The sequence below is a fragment of the Cebus imitator genome, unplaced genomic scaffold (genome assembly GCF_001604975.1).
Source record: "Cebus imitator isolate Cc_AM_T3 unplaced genomic scaffold, Cebus_imitator-1.0 Scaffold537, whole genome shotgun sequence".
NCBI classification, from domain to species: Eukaryota; Metazoa; Chordata; class Mammalia; order Primates; family Cebidae; genus Cebus; species Cebus imitator.
The window spans coordinates 900,453-922,359 of NW_016107852.1; the positions used below are offsets into that span (position 1 = coordinate 900,453).

General features: G+C 38.8%; 1 protein-coding gene and 1 pseudogene across 13 annotated transcripts in view; both read left to right on the forward strand.

The window, feature by feature from the left end:
• CCDC158 (coiled-coil domain containing 158) overlaps positions 1–21,907 on the forward strand; it is a 119,505-nt gene that overhangs the window by 83,177 nt on the left and 14,421 nt on the right. For 4 of the 13 annotated variants that reach the window (XM_017514766.2, XM_017514770.2, XM_017514765.2 and 1 more), the window contains 6 exons: positions 2,484–2,629; positions 4,140–4,199; positions 5,246–5,305; positions 7,342–7,409; positions 9,386–9,544; positions 11,677–11,784. The exons of 1 other annotated variant lie outside the window; for it this stretch is intronic. In XM_017514766.2, the coding sequence (XP_017370255.1) occupies positions 2,484–2,629; positions 4,140–4,199; positions 5,246–5,305; positions 7,342–7,409; positions 9,386–9,544; positions 11,677–11,784 (601 nt within the window). Of the gene's footprint in view, positions 1–2,483; positions 2,630–4,139; positions 4,200–5,245; positions 5,306–7,341; positions 7,410–9,385; positions 9,545–11,676; positions 11,785–21,907 lie in introns of those variants that run through there. 8 more of the 13 variants (XR_005197749.1, XR_001820673.2, XM_017514767.2 and 5 more) reach the window with 8 other exon arrangements.
• On the forward strand, positions 11,534–11,579 carry LOC119468944 (annotated as a pseudogene).

Consider the following 21,907-nt stretch of genomic DNA (forward strand, 5'->3'; position numbering starts at 1 on the left):
AAAAAAAAAAAAAAAAAAAAAAAAAGGCATTTCTGTTGTTACAGTGAATACCCAAAAATACAAGATATAGGACACAGGAGAGGAAGCTTGTTAAGAACACCTTGAAAAGACATAAGGATTCTCAGTTGACTGCCTGCTCAGCTTGAGTCAGCGTTATTGTGTGGCAACCAAAAAAGAGATAGCATCCAAATCAAGCAAGGGGGACAGTTCTCTGCTCTGCTCAGAGTTTTCCTGAATAAATTTAGCCTGAGGTGTGTGTTGGGAAGTGAGGGGGGTTGTATGATAAAATAAATGTCTATTTTTAAAGACTTGTGTTACACTTGTTTCTTATGTTAGAACCGTGACCATACCATGGGTATGGAGGGAAGCTTTTCTTTCAAAGAATCGAAGCTATACAAAAATTAAACTGCCTTCCTTGGTATTTGGTGATCAAGCAAATGCCAGATAAGCATATTAGTGGAATGCCATGGAGAGAATTCTTCGTCACTTCTGATATGGGAGTTGGACTAGAACCAGATAATTTTCAGGACCCCTCCAGCCTTGGTTTTTTTGTGATTTTATTCCCAAGCAAAGTATGGGTACATAATGGAGTATATAAAGATGACAATGATCAAATCAAGTCCTTGCCTCTGTGGAGCTTACATTTTCATTGGAGGAGCAACACACATAGAAGTTTGAAAGATAAGTATTGGGATAAAGTCAATAAAAGAATATCATAGGACTGATTATAATTAATTACTAAGTGAATACTAAATTGAATGCTTTTTAAAATCTCATGCCGGCCAGCACAGTGGCTCCTGCCTGTAATCCCAGCACTTTGAGAAACCAAGGTGGCTAGATCGCCTGAGTCCAGGAGTTTGAGCTCATCCTGGGTAACATGGTGAAATCCCATCTCTACAAAAAAAAAAAAAGTTAGCTGGTCATGGTGGTGCATGCCTGTACTCCTCAGCTAGTCGGGGGCAGGGCTGAGGCAGGAGGATTGCTTGAGTTTGGGAGATGGAGGTTGCAGTAAGCTGAGATCTTATCACTGCACTCCACCCTAGGTGACAGAGTGGGACTCTGTCTCAAAAAAAAAAAAAAAAAAACTTTTATAAAGCATCAGTCACTCTCAAAGAACCTAGGTGCCACAATGACAAGGGGGAACAACATATTTATATATGTTTATTGATTTTACATTGCTCATTTATAATAAATGTCAACGGCTCAAAAATGTTAACGTTAATTGCCAAAGCTTATTTGATAAACTTTCTGGTGGGCAGAAGATATGGGAAGATAAAAAGTCCAGGTTATAACTAAGGTGAGTGAATATTGCCATAGGATAAAACTTTCTTTATCAACTTTATGGGGTTTATTCCATATTGGGTATTATATATATTAGGGTGAGGACAAGAACAAAACCAGTGTTTGGTAAAATTGGATCATCTTTTTAGAGACAAATGTTTTTATTCATAATTGAGAAAGTGGTTCACATCCTTATATTTTAAGCAAATGAAGTCAAATTTAATAATTGGGTGGAGTCTAATTTGTGAGACTTTAGACTGACTCATCATGACAATTTCCAGGTAAGATAGCTATCAGTAAACTGGAAAGACATACTTAGCACACATTCAGTTAGTTAGAACCCTTGGTATCTTCAGCTGGATATTATATTGGTTTATTAGTGGAGTTGGGAAGAGGAGGATATGAAGATTATATTATACCAGTAACATCAGCTCTTTGTTCGCATAAGTCCTAGAAAATTAAAACTCAACAAATTGAAAATCTGCAGTGTTCATCCCTCAGCAGCCAATCTGTGTGACAGGTGTAGCTTTTCAGTGGGATGGACTCCTCCAGCTAGAATAGCTCAAGGTTAGCCTAAGTTCACCTGCTCAGCAGTGCACTGTGATCATTTGGTTTCCCCTCTTGATGTGCCTATTGAGAATGTCTGTATTCCTTATTATATTATAAATATTTATTGGGGAACACTGTCAATCTGAAAATCCCATATTATTTTCAAACACCACCTAACACAGTTTGAAAATATTGAATGTTTCTTTCCTCATCAGTAAAATGTTGGGGGTAGATTAACTCATCTCTAAAGAGCACCTTCTCAAGTTCCATTGCTTTATCAAATTAGTTTAGCTTTAAACAAAGTAGTGAAAATTGTTTTGCCCAGGTGTACTTGAAAATATTTAATGACATAGTAAGGACGTTCATACTGCATTGTTAAAATTTTAAAATAAAAGCAATTTAAAAATAAATGTCTGTAGTTTGGTCCCATATATGTATATGTGTCCATGTACATATAAATTATAGTACTCTATTGATTATTTCCTGGTTATTATTGATTATCCCTGTGTAATAAACTTATGGGTGTTTTTTTTTTTGTTTTCTCCTTCTTGCTTTTCCATAATTTCTATTGACCAGTTGCATTAATTTTGTGATGGGAATTAGCATAGGAATCTGAAAAAATGTGTCTCTGTTTGTAAATTGTTTTAACTCAGCACTCTATGAAAGCTAACACTCTGAAGGAAGATCCAACAAGGGACCTGAAACAGCTTCTCCAAGAGTTGAGAAGTGTGATCAATGAGGAGCCAGCTATGTCTCTGAGCAAGACAGAGGAGGATGGAAGGACATCTCTAGGAGCCATGTATGTGGCTGTGTAAGGCTGTGTGCATACAGAATGGGAAAACTCATCTCATGAATGGTTTGCCATTGAGTTATTCACAGGTTACTCTCTGAGAGGGTTAGGTTTAAATAACTTTAAAAGTATCTGCAGTTACCACAGAAAACAATATGAAAATGGAGGAGTTACGTAAATGTAAAATAACTTGACATTAAGAGAAAACAAAACAGTCATTCTATTCAGAAAATAGTCAGTGCAGGTGTCACCCATGGTTCCGTTTGTAAATTTTAATTCTCAAAAGATTTTATATCCATAATCTTATTGATTGAGACAAGGCAGAGAAGGATTTATTTATTACATTTTGTAAATGAGAAAAACACATCTCTAAAGGTTGACATGTCTGCAGCCACACAGTTCAGTAAGGGAGATAAAACTAGAACCCTGCGCTCCAAGTAGAAGATAATAGGAAAAGACTTCATTTTCTCTGTATTCATGCCAATGACTTGATTTGATTATATTAATAAAAGATCAGATCCAAAAAGGATTCAGCCAGTTCACCAGCCCTTCCTTGCACATAGCTACAGACATCAATGTGAGTCTCATGTTCTCTCAGACAGTGATATTTACTTTTGTGTGTTATCATTTAGATTAGCTTATCTTAAAGCATTTTAATATGATATATATATTTTTAGTGTTATAATGGCCCATTGTAATATTCATTTTCTGGTTATATGATACCTAAAAGTAACAATTCCTGAAATAATGCCTGTATATAAATAATCTCCAGTTTCTTATGATGTCCAATTCATATATATTTACCTGAGGTAGCCGAATATTAGCTGGATTTATCTAATTGTTAATTATTAGTAATAACAGTAAAACATTAGTAACAGCACAGTTACATTAGCATAACATTGTATTATCTGAAGCAGATAATGTCAGAACTGTTCCACTAGCCACTCCAACGAATGTTTTCATTTGCAGAGCACTTTCATTTTTGTTATAACTATAATATGCCCTCCAAATCAGGGCAGTATTATTACACTCGTTTGACAGATTTGTAAACTTAGGCATAGATTGACATGCCTCCTCCTACGAAACAGAGGAAAAGCCAGAAGTAAAAGTTAGAGACCCTTGCTCCCCAGCACTGATCATTCTGAGGGATTACCAGGACTTTCCTGATCAGCTTCCACCATTCCAGCCACTAATGATGGGCTTGGACGCTATTGGACTGTATTGAATCTGAATATATTTGGTCCCTACCTTTAGAGAGTTTATGTTAATTTGCTGTAATCCTATAAATGACCTTGTCACTAAAGCCTAAACTCAGCCTAAAGCTTTTAAGAATTTGTGGGAGGAAAACATTTCTTAGTTGATGAACTCCAGAGCCCTTTGCAAAATTTGCTTGGAGTCCTAAAATCTACAGCTGCTGCTAAAAGAAAAACTGAATATATGTAAGCAATTGATTAGTGTAAAAAGACATGGATGAAATTGTGCTTTATATGATTAACTAAGAGTTATATTTTCTATACAGAGAGGATAGGGTAAGAGATTGCATTACCGAATCCAGCCTGAGATCAGACATGTGCCATAGGTAAGAAGAATCTGAGATTCTGAATCAAATTAATTGTCCAACAATTTTATATGTGGCCTGATAATTCGAGAAGCCTGTTTGGACAGTTTATATAACACTTAATGGGCATATTGGGCTCATTGTTTAACTGACTTTAAAAAATATTTCAATGAAATGTACCGAAGTAATTTAGTTTCTAGAAGTTAACTCAGTAGACATTTTTTCTTACTTTAAAATTTGCTGATGTTTATCCATATGAAGCTATTTATATGGTGTGCCAAAACAAAAATGGAAGACTTTTTCTACATTCACACATATTTACAATGGCTTACATAACTTTTGAGAAAAGGATGGTCCAGAAGGAAACTATAAAAACTTCAATTTAGGACTATAAGCACCTTATTGGAAACAATCCTATTTTCATCAATAATTGAATAGATGAATTCTTAAATTCTTAAATGAAAATTTTTTAAAGCACAAAGAAATAAAATCCATAATTCCAAATATGACCATAATCAAAGACAGCTTTCAAAAATTGACTTTAGCCAAAAAAGAAAAAAGGTTAATGTTAATTCATTATTCATCATAGTGTAAGACACTATGGCCGTTGCTTGAAAATTTTCAGTAGCTCCTCAATGCCTGCTGCATTAAGTACATTTCCCTCAGTCTGACATTGAAGAATTAACCAGAGTGGTGACACACAAATCTCCCTCGTGACCGACCACTCTGCTTTCACTCCTGTGTTATACTCTAATCAAACCAGACTCCTCCTGACTCCCAAAAGTTCATTTATTTTTGTCTTCAAGCTTTTCTCCATTCTGTTTCCTCCACCTGGAAGAGCAAGTGCCACAGTCTCACTCTTTTGAATCCATATCTATCTAAAAGTAATGTTGAGAGAAGCGATTTTGTTTTATCATTAAGTTAATGTTTATGATTTATTTATCCAAGTGTCAAATGATATCATTTCACCCTATATAAGAATACATTATTTTTCTCACAAACTTTTGTTACATTGGTAAGAAAATACATTGTGTAAACTGTGATTTCTCCCATCCCTCTTCCAACAGAAGCAACAACTCGATAAGGGACTCCACTGAAGGCAGCAAATCAAGTGAAACTCTTAGTAGGTAGGAAATACCAGCCCCCATTTTCAGAATGTCCTTTTTACCAGTGTGCCTTAATTAATTCAACAGATCTTTAACTGTCTGTAATGTGCCATGCACTGAGGTAGACTCTTAGAATATAGTGAGCAAGACGGATATAGGCCCTGTTTTCAAGGTGCTTGCAATCATAAGATCTGTTTACTGACAGACTGCCTGGAAAAACTTATCTTTTCTGTTTTCACCACCTAAATAAACAGAGATATCTGAGCCCTCTGTATATCTTAAGAATTATGAACGTGAATTCTACATTAAGATCTAGTTAGAATAGGGGCTTATTCATTGCTGTATCTTCAGCACCAATCATAATGTCTGCCACCTAGTAGCTATTCAGTAAATATTTGCTTAATGAAGATAGTATTATAAATATTTTCTTACTGTCTCTGCTACTTGATGAAAATACAGTGAATTTGAATCTTTCTTAACACAGTCATTCCTTGGTATCCATGGGGGATTTGTTCCAGGATCCCTGCGGATGCCAACATCTACAGACGCTTGAGTTCCTTATATAAAATGGCATAGTATTTGCATATGACCTACACACATCTTCCTATATTCTTTAAACCATCCCTAGATTACTTATAATACCTAGTACACTGTAAATGCTATGTAAATAGTTGTTATATTGTATAGTTTAGGGAATAATAAAAAGAAAAAAGCCTGTATGTGTTCAGTACAGATGCAGCCATCTTTTTTTTCCCCAAGTATTTTCAGTTCACATTTGGTTGAATCTGTGATTGCAGAACCCATGGATACAGACTGGCCAAGTGTAAATCTATCTTGTAGCCTAAAAGAAATGTTTTTATTTCCTTCTCATTTCGATATATGATCTTACATCATACCTGTTAATAACCACAACTATCAACTGCATATTTTTATTCTTATTATTTTCCAGTTGATTTAGACTTTTTAGTCTAATCTCATGTATAAGGCAGGCATTCTTTTCCCATATGTAGGTTAGAAATGAAGACTCAGATTGCTTAGCAACTTATCAAAGTCATACTGCTTGAAAACAGTAGAGCTCAGATTCTTACACAGGGCTAGCTGGCTCCTGAGCCCATGTTTATGACCACTGTGTACTGCTTCTGGGTACCCACACTGAGCTACTGGGGATGGAGCCCAGTCATAGGCATGGGACAAAGAGGAGCTACTTCCTTGAGATAACTAAAGCTCTGCAGTAGAGTTTGTTCATGACTAGAAAAACCTGCTTCCATCAGCAATGAAAGTACTGCAATACTTCTTTATTCTGAAATTATAGAAAATAACTTTTTCTTTATTATGAAGAATAACTATAATGCGCCAAAAAGTCATTGACAAGGCATGTTTTACATTTCGGCGACTACGTTAGTAAAATACAGCTAGATTCTCATATTTGCATATGCACTTAATCTCTTGTGATGTCAACTATCATGGAGCTTCTGGGGATCTCCACTGTACACTTGTGAGAGACTAAAAGTTATAAAGCAAATAGCAACTTCATATCATAATGAAAATAGTTTGGACCTCCTAAAAGGGGACCACCTGAGAACTGCTGCCATAATATTCTCATATTGGTACCCAACTCACAGAGGACTATGTAGTTTACTTCAACTTGTATGTCTTAACAGTTTTGTACACTGATACTACTAATGCTATGAGTTGTTATTGTCATTGTCTTTGGTTTCTTTATTTTTAAATGAGTCATTAAGATTGCATCTCTTAAAATCCATGAACAGGTGATTTGGATTTTATAGCTATTAGTACACAAAAATGGATTTTCTAATGAGGATTATATATTTTCATTCTGTAAAATGTTCATGGATTCTGAATACAAAAAGGATAATGCAACTTTGAATCTACCTTTTAGAGTATTTTAGGACTTCTACAGTTTAGGGTTATGATTGCCATCTTGAGGTTATATTTTAAGTCATCACATGTTGCCTGTGTCTGCTTGATTCTGTCTATGATTCTTAGTACAATGTTTGTGAAATGGAATGCTTGCATTACAATTCTTATGCTTCCAGAGAGCCAGTCACATTGCACGCAGGAGACATGGAAGATCCCTCTGGTTGCTTCACATTTGCATCTGCAGGTGAGTTTCTAACAAAAGCACAGAAATAGAGCCTACAATGGCTCCCTATTTCCATGAGGGCAAAAGCCAAAGTATTTGCAATATACTTGCAAATATACTTGGAAGTACTTGTAGTATCTTCCAAGTCCTTGTTAGCTCTCTGACCTCGTTTCCTGCTACTCCCTTTCATGCATTCTGTTTTATCCACCCTCAAACTGTTGTTTGAACATGTCAGGCAGCTTCCATGTTAGGGCATATATGCCCTGTTCCCTCATGTTGCAAACCCTCAGCTCCTTTAAAAACTTTGGCCATGTGTCACTTTCCCAGTGGGACTTAATTCTTATCACCTCATTTAAAAATCACAACCAGCCAGGCATGATGGCTCATCCCTGTAATTCCATCACTTTGGGAGGCCAAGTTGAGCAGACTGTTTGAGCCTAGGAGTTTGAGACCAGTCTAGGCAACATGGTGAAACCCTGTCTCTAAAAATAAAATAAAATAAAAATCGCAATTTTCCCACACTTCCAGTGCTCCTTATTCCTTTCATCAGTTTTGCTTAGCATCTTCTCACATATACTGTGTCACCCTTGTGAGACAAGACTTGTGCAAGGGCAGATGTCTTTAGCTATTTGGTTCCTGGATATATCCCAGGTGCCTGGAAGCTTCCTAACACATAGCAGGTACTGAATAAATATTGACTAGATGAAAGGAAAAGTAGAAGAATCAAGATGGACAGTTCTCCATAAAATTTCCGAAGAATTATAGATAAGATGGTCTCCATTAAAAAAAAAGAAAAAAGAAAAAATAGCTCCAGAAAGAAGAGATTGAAAGAAATCAATTTGTTGACAAGCAAAGTGGCATAACTCAGACTAGAAATGGAAGAGAAAGATAAAAACATCACCGGGAAAAGCCTTAGAAAATGAAACATAAAATAGATGTGACTGAAATTATAGCTATAGAGAAAATCACGCGAAAGGAATTTTTTTAAATAAGGACCAAAAATAATTATACAGAATATGTTAGATTTGGAAGGCAAAAGCAAACCAACAGACACATAATTGGTCTTCCTATGGAAGAGAACAAAATAAATGAGAAAGAATAAATCTGTGATGATTATTCAACAAAAATGTAGTTATAAATCTGGACAGTATTGTAAATAGAAAAAATTGAGGTAAAGTGAAAAGAGATGGGAGAAAGATAAGTTTTCATTTTTTTTCTTAGTATCAATATACAGTCATGTGCTGCATAATAATGTTTTAGTCAGTGACTATGACATACACAACAGAGGTACCATAAGATTATAATGGAGCTGAAGAATTCCTGTTACCTAGTGATGTTGTAGCTGGCATAATGTCATACATACCACAGTACATTGCCTTTTCTGTTTAGACGTATTTAGATAAACACCATTATACACTTAACATTTTATTCATTTGTGCAGATATGATTTTTTATGCATATAAGAATTCATTTGGAGTTTGAAGTAATGCTGCTTAAATCTATGGAAGTCTATGCCTGATTACCCCATTTTCTGGACCCTATAGCTCTATGTCTGTTATTATTTCTTTTTTCTCTTGGTTTTCTGCCATATCATCTTATCTTCTTTTATGTCTGGTTATTTTTGTTGTAGGACACGTTATATATGAAAAGTTGTACAGGTGATTTGAGGCTATGAATGAGATAACCTTCCTCTAGAGAGCATTCATGCTTGCTTTTGGTAGACAACTAAGGCTTCCAGATCAATTTAATCACATTAGAAAGAGGATTTGAAGCTAGACTTCAGGATCCCAAGGGCAGGTCTAGTTCCTGTTCACCTTTATTCCCAAGACATAGCCCTTTTCAGCTCCAAAACTCCAAATCTTGGGTATTTAGAAGAACATCCTCCTGTCCCTCCACCATTGGGAACATTTTCTCATGAAAGTTTGACTTTTTGAGAGGTGCAGTGTACTATTTTTAATTAATTCTGCCCTTTTACTTTTATTCTTGCAAAATTTTAGCAAGTCCATCTGTGAAAAATTCAGCTTCTCGTTTATTCAATTCCTCTCCTAAGAAGTCTCCAGTGCACTCACTCCTAACCAGTTCAGTTGAAGGTTCAGTAGGTTCCACATCACAATATAGACCCACCAAACCTATTCACTCGTCTGATTCTATTAAAGGTAAGAAAGATCTGATATCATTGTTGTGATTGATTTATTTTTTACAACACTGAACTGTAAGTTCTTTTTACTCAGAATTAAGATTTTGCATGCTGCTCTTATGTGTAAGCTCTGATTCTGTGTAATTTAAACAGGTCTTATTTAAGTATAACAGCTATTGTGTACCATTTGAGTCTTAGTAAGTGTACATAGATATTATATGTAAACATTATCTCTTTTTTTCTTGAATATAAATAACATTTTTGCCTCTATTTTATTAAAAGAATTTGGGTCCTCTTTTAAATGCTGTGAGTTACTTTTCTTTCTTATTTACATTCTTTAAAATCATAGCTCTTCTTCAGTCTCTGTCTTAGTGAGTATAAGTGTGTGCCATACAAACGTTTCAAAATTTTCTCATTTTTAACATTTTAAGTTAGTTTGTTATTTGACTAGACAAATGAGAAAAAAATTGTTTGATTTAGAATAAATGCCTGGTAAATAAGTGAGAGTTAAATATTATGTGTTGAATGAACTTGAAATATTTCTCATCATGTATGACAGTGACCAAATGACCCCAGTGTTCTATGACATCATTCGCTTTTATAAGAGATAAACTAGACAAAGTTGTATTATTGTCAAATCATTTCTTAGTATTTTGAAATATTATGCCTTACACATTTCTATATCTTAGGAATTTCTAATCACACATATTAGTACATTTTTTACATCTTTTTTTCTGTACTTGTATCCTCTTTCATCTTTTATGTTTCTAAGCTATCCATTTACCATATTTTTAAATTTTAAGTATAAAATTACTTTCCTGTTCTGTGATGGCCAGTCTGTGAAAATGTATCCACAAAGACTGAGGAAGCTGAGAGGCTAAAGAAAGAGACTGACAAATCCAGTTTCTTAGAAACATTTAATAGGGACTTAAGAATGGAGCCATGTCTGTGTCTCCGCAGCAGTGAAACAAGGTGGTAGATCCTTGTACCACTATCCCCTCAGACCCAGGACCTGTATACCATAGGTAAAGGGTATACATGCCTCAGAAAGGATGTGCAAGACAATTGCTTAAGGGTAGATTTATGGTAGGTACATGCTACCTGCTATACAAGGAAACTGGAAATCTTGGATGCCTTCCTGGAACTGGGATTAATCAGGAGTCAACTTGGCAGATTAGCATCCAAGGTGGAGTTGCTTTGGCCTCCACATTCCCTTTTAGAGCTGTGGTTATTGCAAGAATAGAACAATGCTGCTTAACACCTCATTGTTAATTTTTGTTACATAATGGCATGGCATTTTCTTCCCACCTTCAACCCCCTGCTTATTGTCAGGTACTCATAAAACATATATTTTATATTGTTTATGTTTAAAATCTAAGAAACTGTTTCTCATTCTCTTAAAGTAATTCCTACATAATTACCTTGAATGCTAATATCTGTAATGAAAAGGAAGTTTCTTGATAGGAAAATTAGCCATTAAAAATATTCTCAAAATTATACAGCTAGGCAGGGATTAAGATCAAAATTTAAACCTTCAGATTGCCAATTAAGTACTTTTAGAGGTTGACAAAACAGAATACTGGTAAGAGAATAACTTACATGCTCCTAGGCCCTCTTTAGTTGCTACTGCCACATTTGTTCTAGTTTCAGTGTGACCATGTTGACATCCATGCCACTCTCTGCTGTCATATAATACCATTCTCATTAGGTGACAGAACTAACGTGAGCACTGGCCTCACATACATTTAAAATGGTGCAGTTTCTGTATTAGATCATACTCCCTCAAACCCAAGTTAATAGAACTACTCAGGCTTGGTACGAAAAGCTGTCATATATGATGCAGAATGTATCATTAAACTTGAAGTATTCTTTTCACCCATCCCATTTAATATTATGTAGTTAAGTAATACATCAGATTGGTTTGAACAAAATCAAATAGGCTAGCATTGCAATATTTAGATAAAACTCATTTTTCTCTGTTTTAAAATCATGTGTTAACGTTTCCTTTAAGTGTTATAGCTCTTTTAGAATTTGTCATGAAGAAAAGTTTCCTTTATTTTAAAGAAAAATTGTTTAGCCTTTAATTGAAAGATTTCCAAAAGGAAATGTCAAATAGACTTTTAATATCACATCTAAGCCATTTTCTAATAGATTCACAGTCTCCACCAATAGAAACAACAGGAAAAACATGTAGGAAGCTTCAGAACAGACTGGAAAGCTTGCAAACTCTGGTAGAAGATTTACAGCTGAAAAACCAAGGTACAGTGTACGTTTTTGAAGAGATTTTCCTTGCTCATGAAAATGTTCACCTTCCTTTCAGATTAAGCCTTTTATCTATAGACCCACTGAAAAGGTATTGAATTAGCAACTGTAAACTGAAGTCTAAATATAAGGGTCTTAACCATTAATAGCCCCTGGATTAATTGTGTGACCATGATCGGGTCACTCTAGCCCTGCTGTGCTCTCTTATCTAATGGGGATGACAATCCACAAGACCTCAGGAGTGTTTTTGAGGTTCTGAGTTCTGAGTGGTTCTTCACCTGGGACATTCCCACACACTGTCTTTCTTGTTCCTATTAGGTCCATAGATAAACATTTATATGACAATAGCCAAGACAGGAGTATAGTCAATAGCCAGAAAGCAAAATAGTGGTATTTATCCTTACACAGGATTTAAATTAGCAAAGCTCTATAAGACACTGTGCCACTCAATGAGTCACAAAATAAAAATAATCCACTTCTAAAAATGCTAAAACAATTTGAATAAGAAACTGTTATAATCTGTAGATGACCAGAAGCTTTTTGGGCATTAATTCTAAGTACGATGGATATGGGGGAGTTCTCATGTTTCATGCTTTTCTAACTCACCTTTATAAATCCAGGAGCCTTTATCAGAAAGAAATTAATTTTGAAGTACCTTTGTTATTCCATCCCTAGAAAATAATAAATTGCTTGGTGAAGGAAAATACTTAACAAATCTTTATAAAGTAAACTTAACCTTGTTAATAGTAATAGTTGCTATTAACACAATTGAGCACTTCCCAACTGTGTGCTAGGCCTTGTACTCAGAGCTTCACTTACATTTCTTCATGTGATCTTCACAACAACATTGGGAAATGGGTACTGTTATTACAGCATTTGAGAATGAGGAAACTGAAGATAAGAGTACAGCCAATAAATTCCAAGTCACAGTGGGGAGTAGAACGGGGACTTGGCCTCTGAAATTTCTGACTCCAAAATCAACATTTTTAATATAAGAAAGGTTTTAGCAAATTGTTGTTGAAGAAAATTCCAAGTCCCTGTGGTAACTCAAGACCCCTGTGTATATAAACATCAGGAAAAATATTTGGTTTTAAGTTTATTGTGAATTTGTGGGGTTTGAGCATTATTTTTAAAAATTTCAATACTTTAGGGGAACGTGTGGTGTTTAGTTGCAGGGAATAGTTCTTTAGTGGTGATTTCTGAGATTTTGGTGCACGCAATACCCGAGTGGTATACACTATACCCAACGTGTCTTTTATCCCTCACCTGCCTCCCATGCTTCCCCACAAGTCCTCAAAGTCCGTAATATCATTCTTATGCCTTTGCATCCTCATAGCTTAGCTCCCATGTATAAGTGAGAATATACGATGTTTGTTTTTCTGTTCCTGAGTTACTTCACTTAGAATAATGGTCTCCAACTCCTTCCAGATTGCTACAAATGCCATTATTTTATTCCTTTTTATGGCCGAGGAGTATTACATTACATATAAGTATATATATATATATACACACACACACACACATATATATACACACATATATACATACATATATGTATATATATAAAAACACATATACGTGTGTAATTTTCTTTATCCACTAGTTTGTTGATGAGCATTTAGGCTGGTTCCATATTTTTGCCATTGTGAATTATGCTGCTATAAACATGCATGTGCAAGTGTCTTTTACATGTAATGACTTCTTTTCCCCAGTAGTGGGATTGCTGCATCAAATGGTAGTTCTACTTTCAGTTCTTTAAGAAATCTTCGTACTGCTTTCCATTGTTGTTGTACTAGTATACATTCCCACCAGCAGTATAAGAGTGTTCCCTTTTTACCACATCTGTTATTTTTTTTTTTATTTTAAAATTATGGCCATTCTTGTGGGAGTAAGGTGGTATCACATTGTTGTTTTGATTTGCATTTCCCTGATCATTAGTGATGTTGAGAATTTCTTCATATGTTTGTTGGCCATTTGTATATCTTCTTTGAGAATTGTCTATTCATATCCTTAGCACACTTTTTAATGGGATTATTTGTTTTTTTCTTGCTGATTCGAGTTCCTTGTAGATTCTAAATATTAGTCCTTTGTCAGATGCATAGTTTGCAAATATTTTCTTCTCCCACTCTGTGGATTGTCTGTTTACTCTGCTGATTATTTCTTTTGTTGTCCAGAAGCTTTTAAATTTAATTAGGTCCCATCTATTTATCTTTGTGTTTGTCGCATTTGTTTTTGGGTTCTTGGTCATGAACTCTTTGTCTAAGCCAATGTCTAGAAGAGTTTTTCCAATGTTATTTTCTAGAATTTTTATGGTTTCAGGTCTTAGATTTAAGTCGTTGATCCATCTTGAGTTGAAGACAAGTTGAAGCTTCATTATTCTACATGCGGCTTGCCAGTTATTCCAGCATCATTTGTTGAATAGTGTGTCCTTTCCCCAAGTTATGTTTTTGTTTGCTTTGTTGAAAATCAGTTGACTGTAAATATTTTGCCTTCTTTCTGGCTTCCCTATTCTGTTTCATTGGTCTATATTGAGGGAAGGTGTTCTTTTTCCGAGTCCATGAGGTGGTGTAGTTTTAAGGGCAAGAATTTCCTGGCGCCATGCCCCCCTCTCATCTCTCTTCATCTGGGAGACTTAAATGATTTATGTTTAAATTTTGCGGGCATGGAAAGAAACTAAGAGTCAATCACCCCAGCAGAAGTTTAAAGGAACTCCTTTCATTGGCCAGAGGAACGTGGAAATGTGGGAATGTCTCCCAGGAGAAATTCCCCTGCTCCTTCACCCACACTGGATTTCCAGCTCTCTGGAATCCCCTCCCTCATGGTGGGAGCTCCCTTACCCTCTGGATTTCCCCTCTGAAATCCCCTTCCACACTCTTCATGGAAGTCTTTCTCTTCTCCTTTTCTTCTCTTTCCTCTACCTAAATAAAATCACCTTTCTGCAACACTTCTTGGGTCCTATATTTACTTTTATGAGCATACAGTGTACCTGCAGTGGTCCCATCGCTAATTCTTTAAGAGATTGGAGGCCAAGAACCCACAGCATTATCTCAGGGGAGCTGTGTCTCACCAGCACCCAATAAAAAAACCCAGTTACAGAATTGGCGCCCAACATGGGGCGTGGAGAGTGCAGCATAAGGAAAACACTTTGGAGGAGTAAATGAAAAATATTGGACCCTTCTCACTTGCTTTCTATCCTGTCTCTTTAAGAATACCTTAAGCAGTTGCAGCCAGGCAGGACTGCGGGGAACTGGAGCGGCACCAAGCCATGGCAGCACAGGCCAGCCAGAACTAAAAGCGCACCTTTTCTTCCAAGCTGTCTTTCTCTCCCTCTCCCTTCCCCTCCTCTCTCGCGCTCTCTCTCTCTCTCTCTCTCTCTGCTGCTTCTGTAGGCAAAAAGCCTGTGGGAGGTGGGACAAGCAAATGCTCTCTGTTTGTACCAGGGGTAGAACCGGGCGTGCGCAGGCACGGCCAGGTGTTGGGCTTGCGAACTGGCAGGCTGAAGCAGGCGCACTCCCCTGCCCCCAGGCCTTTTGCTCCTTGCTGGCCAAAACAGAAACTGGATCTGCCCACCACCCAGCCTTGCAGTCAGTCACAGCCAGGTGAGGCGGGGGGTGGGAGGGGTGGGGCGGAGCTTCGGGTTGGGGTGAAGTGCCTTCCAGGTGGGCTCAGAGGCTCTAAGCAAAGCGGCAGCACTTAAGGAAGCACCTCAGGGAAAATGCTTTTTGCGGGTTCACTTGCTCACTGGCCAGCATTTTCAGATCCCTAGTTGGGGGCAGCATGAAACCGCAGAATACGATTGTTAAAAACTGCAGTCGGGGCAGAACAAGGGAACTTCCCTCCCTGGGGCTCTCACCTGCTGGCTGTGGGTCCCTGTGTGGGCAGTGGCTGGGGGAGAGGCCTAGGGTGTACACATGGTCCTGGCAACATGGTGGCCACAGGTCCCTGAGCAGGGGCATGACAAACTTTCTCCTCTGGCAGGAGGCAGGGTACAAAAGGCACTCGAATGGACAGGGAAGCTGCAGCGGCCCAGCCTGCTTCTTTGAATTGTGTGCTTTATTGGCCCTGCCCTAGAAGCTTACCCTTCCAGGGTGGTTTTATAAATTGACCTGCAAAAATTGGACCTTTGCTGGAAATATTGGTACCCATCTCCTGAGCCTGACTGGCCTTGTCAGAGCTCGTTGGTATGATTACCACCCAACCCAATAACTCCTTTTGTTCTATGCATCCATGGTGGTCACTGGAGGTCATGCAAGGCCATGGGCATGAGTCCATGATGCTGGTAGGTCATGATTGGAATCCAGTACGTGGAGAGCCCTTTAATAAGATGGATCACGCATCTTGGGCACACGAAATTTCAGGGTACTGACTGAAAATGTTTCATTTCAGTACCCATTTTACCTGGGGGATGCCTCAGGTCAAAGCAGCTGTAATTTTTTTTAACCGGGGAAGCGGGCATCCCTTGTGTTCAATTTCACATGGGTTCTTCTATTCCCAAGCTCAAGTCCCCATTAAAACGTATACTGGAAAATTGGGACCAATTTAACACATGACTTTTAAAGAAGAAGCAGCTCTTCTTTCTCTGCCAAACAGAGTGGCCAGATTCCCCTCTCCTGAGTGGAAAAACCTGGTCTCCAAAAGGGAGTATAAATTACAACACTATTCTACAATTACACCTGCATTGTAAAAGCAAGAGTAAATGGTTTAAGGTCCCCTATGTGCAACTATTCTTTTCCCTGAGGAATAAGCCTCAGCTCTGTCAGGCCTGTGCCCTATACCCTTTTCAGCCCTCCTCAGGACTACCTCCACATGTGGGATTCCCTGTGGCAACTACCTCCACCAATGGCAACCAGGGCTCCTCAACTCCTGTACCCCAACAGGAGCCAGGGAGGGCCGAGACAGCCAGGGCATCTCAGGCTACCTGGATGCCCAAACTCTGCCCCCTACAGGCAGTGGGAGGAGAATTTGGCCCAAGTAAGGTGCACACCCCCTTCTCACTTTCTGACTTAAAGCAAATTAAGGTGAACTTAGGAAAGTTTTCAGATGACCCAGACAAGTACATAGACGTTCTTCAGGGCCTGGGTCAGTCCTTCAAATTAGACTGGAAGGATGTCATGCTTTTGCTTAATCAAACCCTAACCAGCAGTGAAAAAGAGGCTGCTCTAATGGCGGCTCTAGAGTTTGGGGACACTTGGTACCTTAGTCAGGTACATAGCCTGATAACACCAGAGGAAAAGGATAAATATCCCACAGGTACATAGACAGTCCCTGACACGGACCTTTGATGGGATCTGGATTGAGAACAGGGGGACTGGAGCCGTAAGCATTTCCTGACCTGTATACTTGAGGGATTAAGGCGAATTAGGAAGAAGGCAATGTTATCCACCATAACTCAAGAAAAGGAAGAAAACCTAACAGCATTCCTTAAGCAATTGCAAGAGGCTTTAAGAAAGTACACCCCCCTGTCACCAGACTCCATTAAGAATCAGTTAATACTAAAGGACAAGTCTATTAGTCAGGAGCAGATATCAGGAGGAAGCTTCAGAAGCTGGCCTTGGGACCAGAACAGAGTCTAAAATCATTGCTAAACCAGACAATCTCAGTGTTTTATAATAGAGACCAAGAGAAACAGGCTAAAAGGATCAGGAGAGATCAGAGAAAGGCTGCTGCCTTAGTTATGGCCTTCAGGCAAGCAGACCCCAGAGGCTCAAATGAGGGAAAGGCTCAGGTTAGCCACCAGGCTGGCAAAGCTTGTTACCATTGTGGTCTGAAGGGACATGTTATAAGAAACTGTCCCCAGAGGAATGGACTACCACCTCATCCATGCCCGCTGTGCCAAGGGAATCACTGGAAAGCACACTGTCCCAGGGGACAAAGGTTCCCAGGGCCTGAGGTGTCTAACCAAATGACCCAATGGTAGGACTAAAGGTGCCCAGGGCAACTGCCCCTCAAATCACCACCCTCAATGAGCCCCAGGTAATGCTGACCATAGAGGGCCAGGAAGTTAATCTCCTCCTGGACACTGGCACAGCCTTCTCTGTTTTGCTCTCCTTCCCTGGACAGTTGTCCTCTAAGTCTGTAAGTGTCTGAGGAGCCCTAGGATGAGCAGTCTCCCGATATTTCTCCCAGCCCCTAAGCTGTAACTGGGGAGATGTGCTCTTCTCCCATGCCTTCCTCATTATGCCAAAAAGTCCCACTCCCTTACTAGGGCAGCACCTGCTAGCCAGAGCAGGAGCCATTATCTGTATGAACCTCATTAGGGAGAAAATCCCTCTCTGCTGCCCATTATTTCAAGAAGGGATTAATCCTGAAACCTGGGCAAAGGACAGACAATTTGGACGGGCAAAGAATGCATGCCCAATTCAAATAAGGCTAAAGGATTCTACCTCTTTTCCTTACCAGAGACAATACTCACTAAGAAGAAAAAGCCAAAAAGGGACTGCAGGATATTGTAAGGGACTTAAAAGCTCAGGGTCTAGTGAAGTCCTGTAATAGCCCTTGTAATACTTCAATTTTAGGAGTGCAAAAACCTAATGGACAATGGAGGCTGGTGCAGGATCTTAGACTTATTAATGAAGCTGTAATTCCTTTATATTCTAATATAAATCCTTATACCTTGTACCTAATCCTTACACCTTGCTCTCTCAAATACCAGAAGAGGCACAATGGTTTACAGTTCTGTACCTTAAAAATGACTTTTTCTGTATACCACTATATCTTAACTCGCAGTTTCTGTTTGTCTTTGAAGACCCTTTAGACCAGAGTTCCCAGCTCACCGGGACAGTTTTACCTCAGGGTTTAGAAACAGCCCCCACTTGTTCAGCCAGCCTCTAGCTCAGGACCTTAGTAGTTTCTCACATCCAGGTACTCAGGTTCTTCAATATCTGGATAACTTACTTTTAGCTACAAGCTCAGAAACCCAGTGTCAGCAGGCCACTCAGGAGCTCCTAAACTTCCTTGCCAACTGTGGATATAAAGTTTCCAAACCAAAGGCCCAACTTTGTAGGCAGGAGGTAAAATACCTAGGGCTGGTCTTGTCTGAGGGCACTTGGGCCCTAAATAAGGGATGTCTTCAACCCATACTGGGCTTCTCCGTCCCAAAACCTTAAAGCAATTATAGGAATTCTTGGAAATAACTGGTTTTTGCCTATTTTGGATTCCTAGATATGGTGATATAGCAAAACCTTTGTACATTCTGATTAAGAAAACCCAAAAAGCTAATACCTATCTTGTACTCTGGGACCCAATAGCTAAGGCAGCCTTTCAAACCCTAAAGTAGGCACTACTGCAGGCTCCAGCACTAAGCCTTCCTACAGGGAACAACTTCTCCCGATATGTTACAGAGAAGTCAGGAGTGGCACTGAGGGTTATCCAGACTCAGGGAGCCACTCCACAACTGGTGGCATACCTAAGTAAGGAAATTAATGCAGTAGCGAAAGGCTGCCCACACTGCTTATGAGTTGTAGCTGCAGTGGCTATACTGGTCTCAGAGGCAGTTAAAATAGTGCAAGGGAAAAATCTAACTGTATGAATTTCACATAATGTAGCTGGAATTCTGACCTCTAAGGGAGGCTTATGGCTAACAATCGTCTCTTCAAATTTCAGGCCTTAATGCTTGAAGTGCCTGTACTTCAACTGCACACATGTGCAGCCCTCAACCCAGCTACTTTCCTCCCTGAGATAGGAGCAGACATAGAGCATAATTGTCAGCAGATTACAGCTCAGAACTATGCCGCTCAAGAGAACCTCCTAAACACTCTTCTAACCAACACTGACCTTAACCTTTACACTAATGGAAGTTCCTTTATGGAAAATGAAGTTCAAAAAGCAGGATATGCAGTAGTGAGTAATCAAACAGTGCTTGAAAGCAGTTCCCTTCCTCCTGGTGCTAGTGCCTAGCTGGCAGCACTGGTAGCCCTCACCCAAGCTCTGAAATTAGAAAAAGGAAAAAAAGTAAATGTATATACAGATTCCAAATATGCTTACCTAGTTTTGCATGCTCATGCTGCTGTATGGAAGAAAAGAGAGTTCCTAACCTTGGCAGGAACTCCCATTAAATGCCACAAGGAAATTTTAGACTTATTACAAGCTGTCCAAGAACCAAAAGAGGTAGCAGTCTTACACTGTCAGGGTCACCAAAAAGGAGATGAGAGTGTAGCCAAGGGCAATCGCCAAGCTAACCTAGAAGCTAAAAGGGCAGCTAAACAAGCATTTATGGAAAGACCTTTAATATGGGAGAACCCACTCCAGGGAACTAGACCTCAATACTCATCAGAAGAGTTAGAGTGGGCAATCTCCCAGGGACACAACCTTCTTCCTTCAGAATGGTTAGCCACTGAGGAGGGAAAAGTGCTTCTACCTGCTGCCAGCCAGTGGAAAGTATTTAAAACTGTACAGCAAACCTTCTATGTGGATATAGAGAATACACATCAGATGGCCAAATCTGTATTTATGGGCAAAGGTCCCTTCAAGGCTGTCCAACAAATAGTCAAAGGATGTAAAGCATGTAAAAAAAATAATACTTTGGCACATCACAAAGCTCCCCCTGGGGAACAACAAGCTGGACATTACCCAGGTGAGGACTGGGAAATGGACTTCACCCATATGCCTAAGTCTTGGGGATATCAATATCTGCTAGTATGTGTGGATACTTATACAAACTGGGTTGAGGCTTTACCCTGTAGAACAGAGAAAGCCCAAGAAGTAATAAAAGTCCTAATTAATGAAATAATCCCTAGATTTGGACTCCCTCACTGTCTTCAAAGCGATAATGGTCCTACCTTCAAAGCTGCAGTAACCCAAGGAATTTCCAAGGCTCTAGGGATACAGTATCATATCCACTGTGCTTGAAGGCCTCAGTCCTCAAGGAAAGTAGAAAAAATGAATAAAATTCTTAAGAGACACCTAAAGAAACTGGCACAGGAAACCTACCTCTCTTGACCTTCTCTATTACCAATAGCACTCTTAAGAGCTCAAAACTCTCCTCAGAAAATAGAACTCAGTCCTTATAAGATGCTTTATGACAGCCCTTTCTTACTAATGATCTTGTGTTAAACAAAAGAAAAAAACCCAGCAAATCTAATAAAAGATATAACTTCTTGGCTAAGTACCAACAGGTTCTCAAGAGTTTGCCTGAAGGACATCCTAGGGAAAAAAGGAAAGAGCTGTTCTGTCCTGGTGACTTGGTGCTTTTTAAATCTCTCCCCTGAGACTCTCCCTCTCTAGGCCCATCTTGGAAAGAACCATATTTGGTTATTCTGTCTACCCCAACAGCAGTTAAGGTGGTGGGGATTAACTCATGAATTCATTACGCTTGGCTGAAGCTTTAAATACCTCCTAAGGAAAGTCATAAACCCTCCACTCCACAGCCTGAAGTTCAAGGAGACAACCCTTCGTACACCTGCGAGCCATTAAAAGATCTACATCTGCCTTTCCAACAAGATCTTAGATGAGTAACCCCTCCCAAGCCTAATTTATCCTGGCATCAATAGCACTATAACCCTCAACTTTGCTATCCCTCAAATAATATAAAAACTTGGTGCTAGTATTGGGAAAGTTACTACCTCTATTCAGTTACTATAAGCTATCTCAGATGTTAAATATAACAACAAAAGTTACTAATTCTCTCTGTAAAAGGCAGCTCTCTCTGCAAACCAGCTTAACTCTTTAGCTGCCATAGCTTTAAAAATAAAAGGGCCCTAAATCTGCTAACAACAGAGAGGAGGGAAACCTGTTTCTTTCTAGGAAAGATGCTGCTATTTTGTAAGCCAGTTAAGTGTTATTTTAAACATAGAACTCAGGAATCAATCAAAAACAGGGCTAAAGACCTTCAAGAACCTGGCTCTGATCTCTCCTAGGCTCATTTATAACTCTGGGCCTCTCATCTTTAACCACCTTTTCATATTCGTTTCTTTTTTTTGTTTTGTTTTGTTTTGTTTTGTTTTGTTGTTATTGTTGTTGTTTTTTTTCAATTTTATTGCATTTTAGGTTTTGGGGTACATGTGAAGAACATGCAAGATTGTTGCATAGGCCACACGTGGCAGTGTGATCTGCTGCCTTCCTCCCCATCACCCACATCTAGCACTTCTCCCCATGCTATCTCTCCCCAACTCCCCTCCCCCCG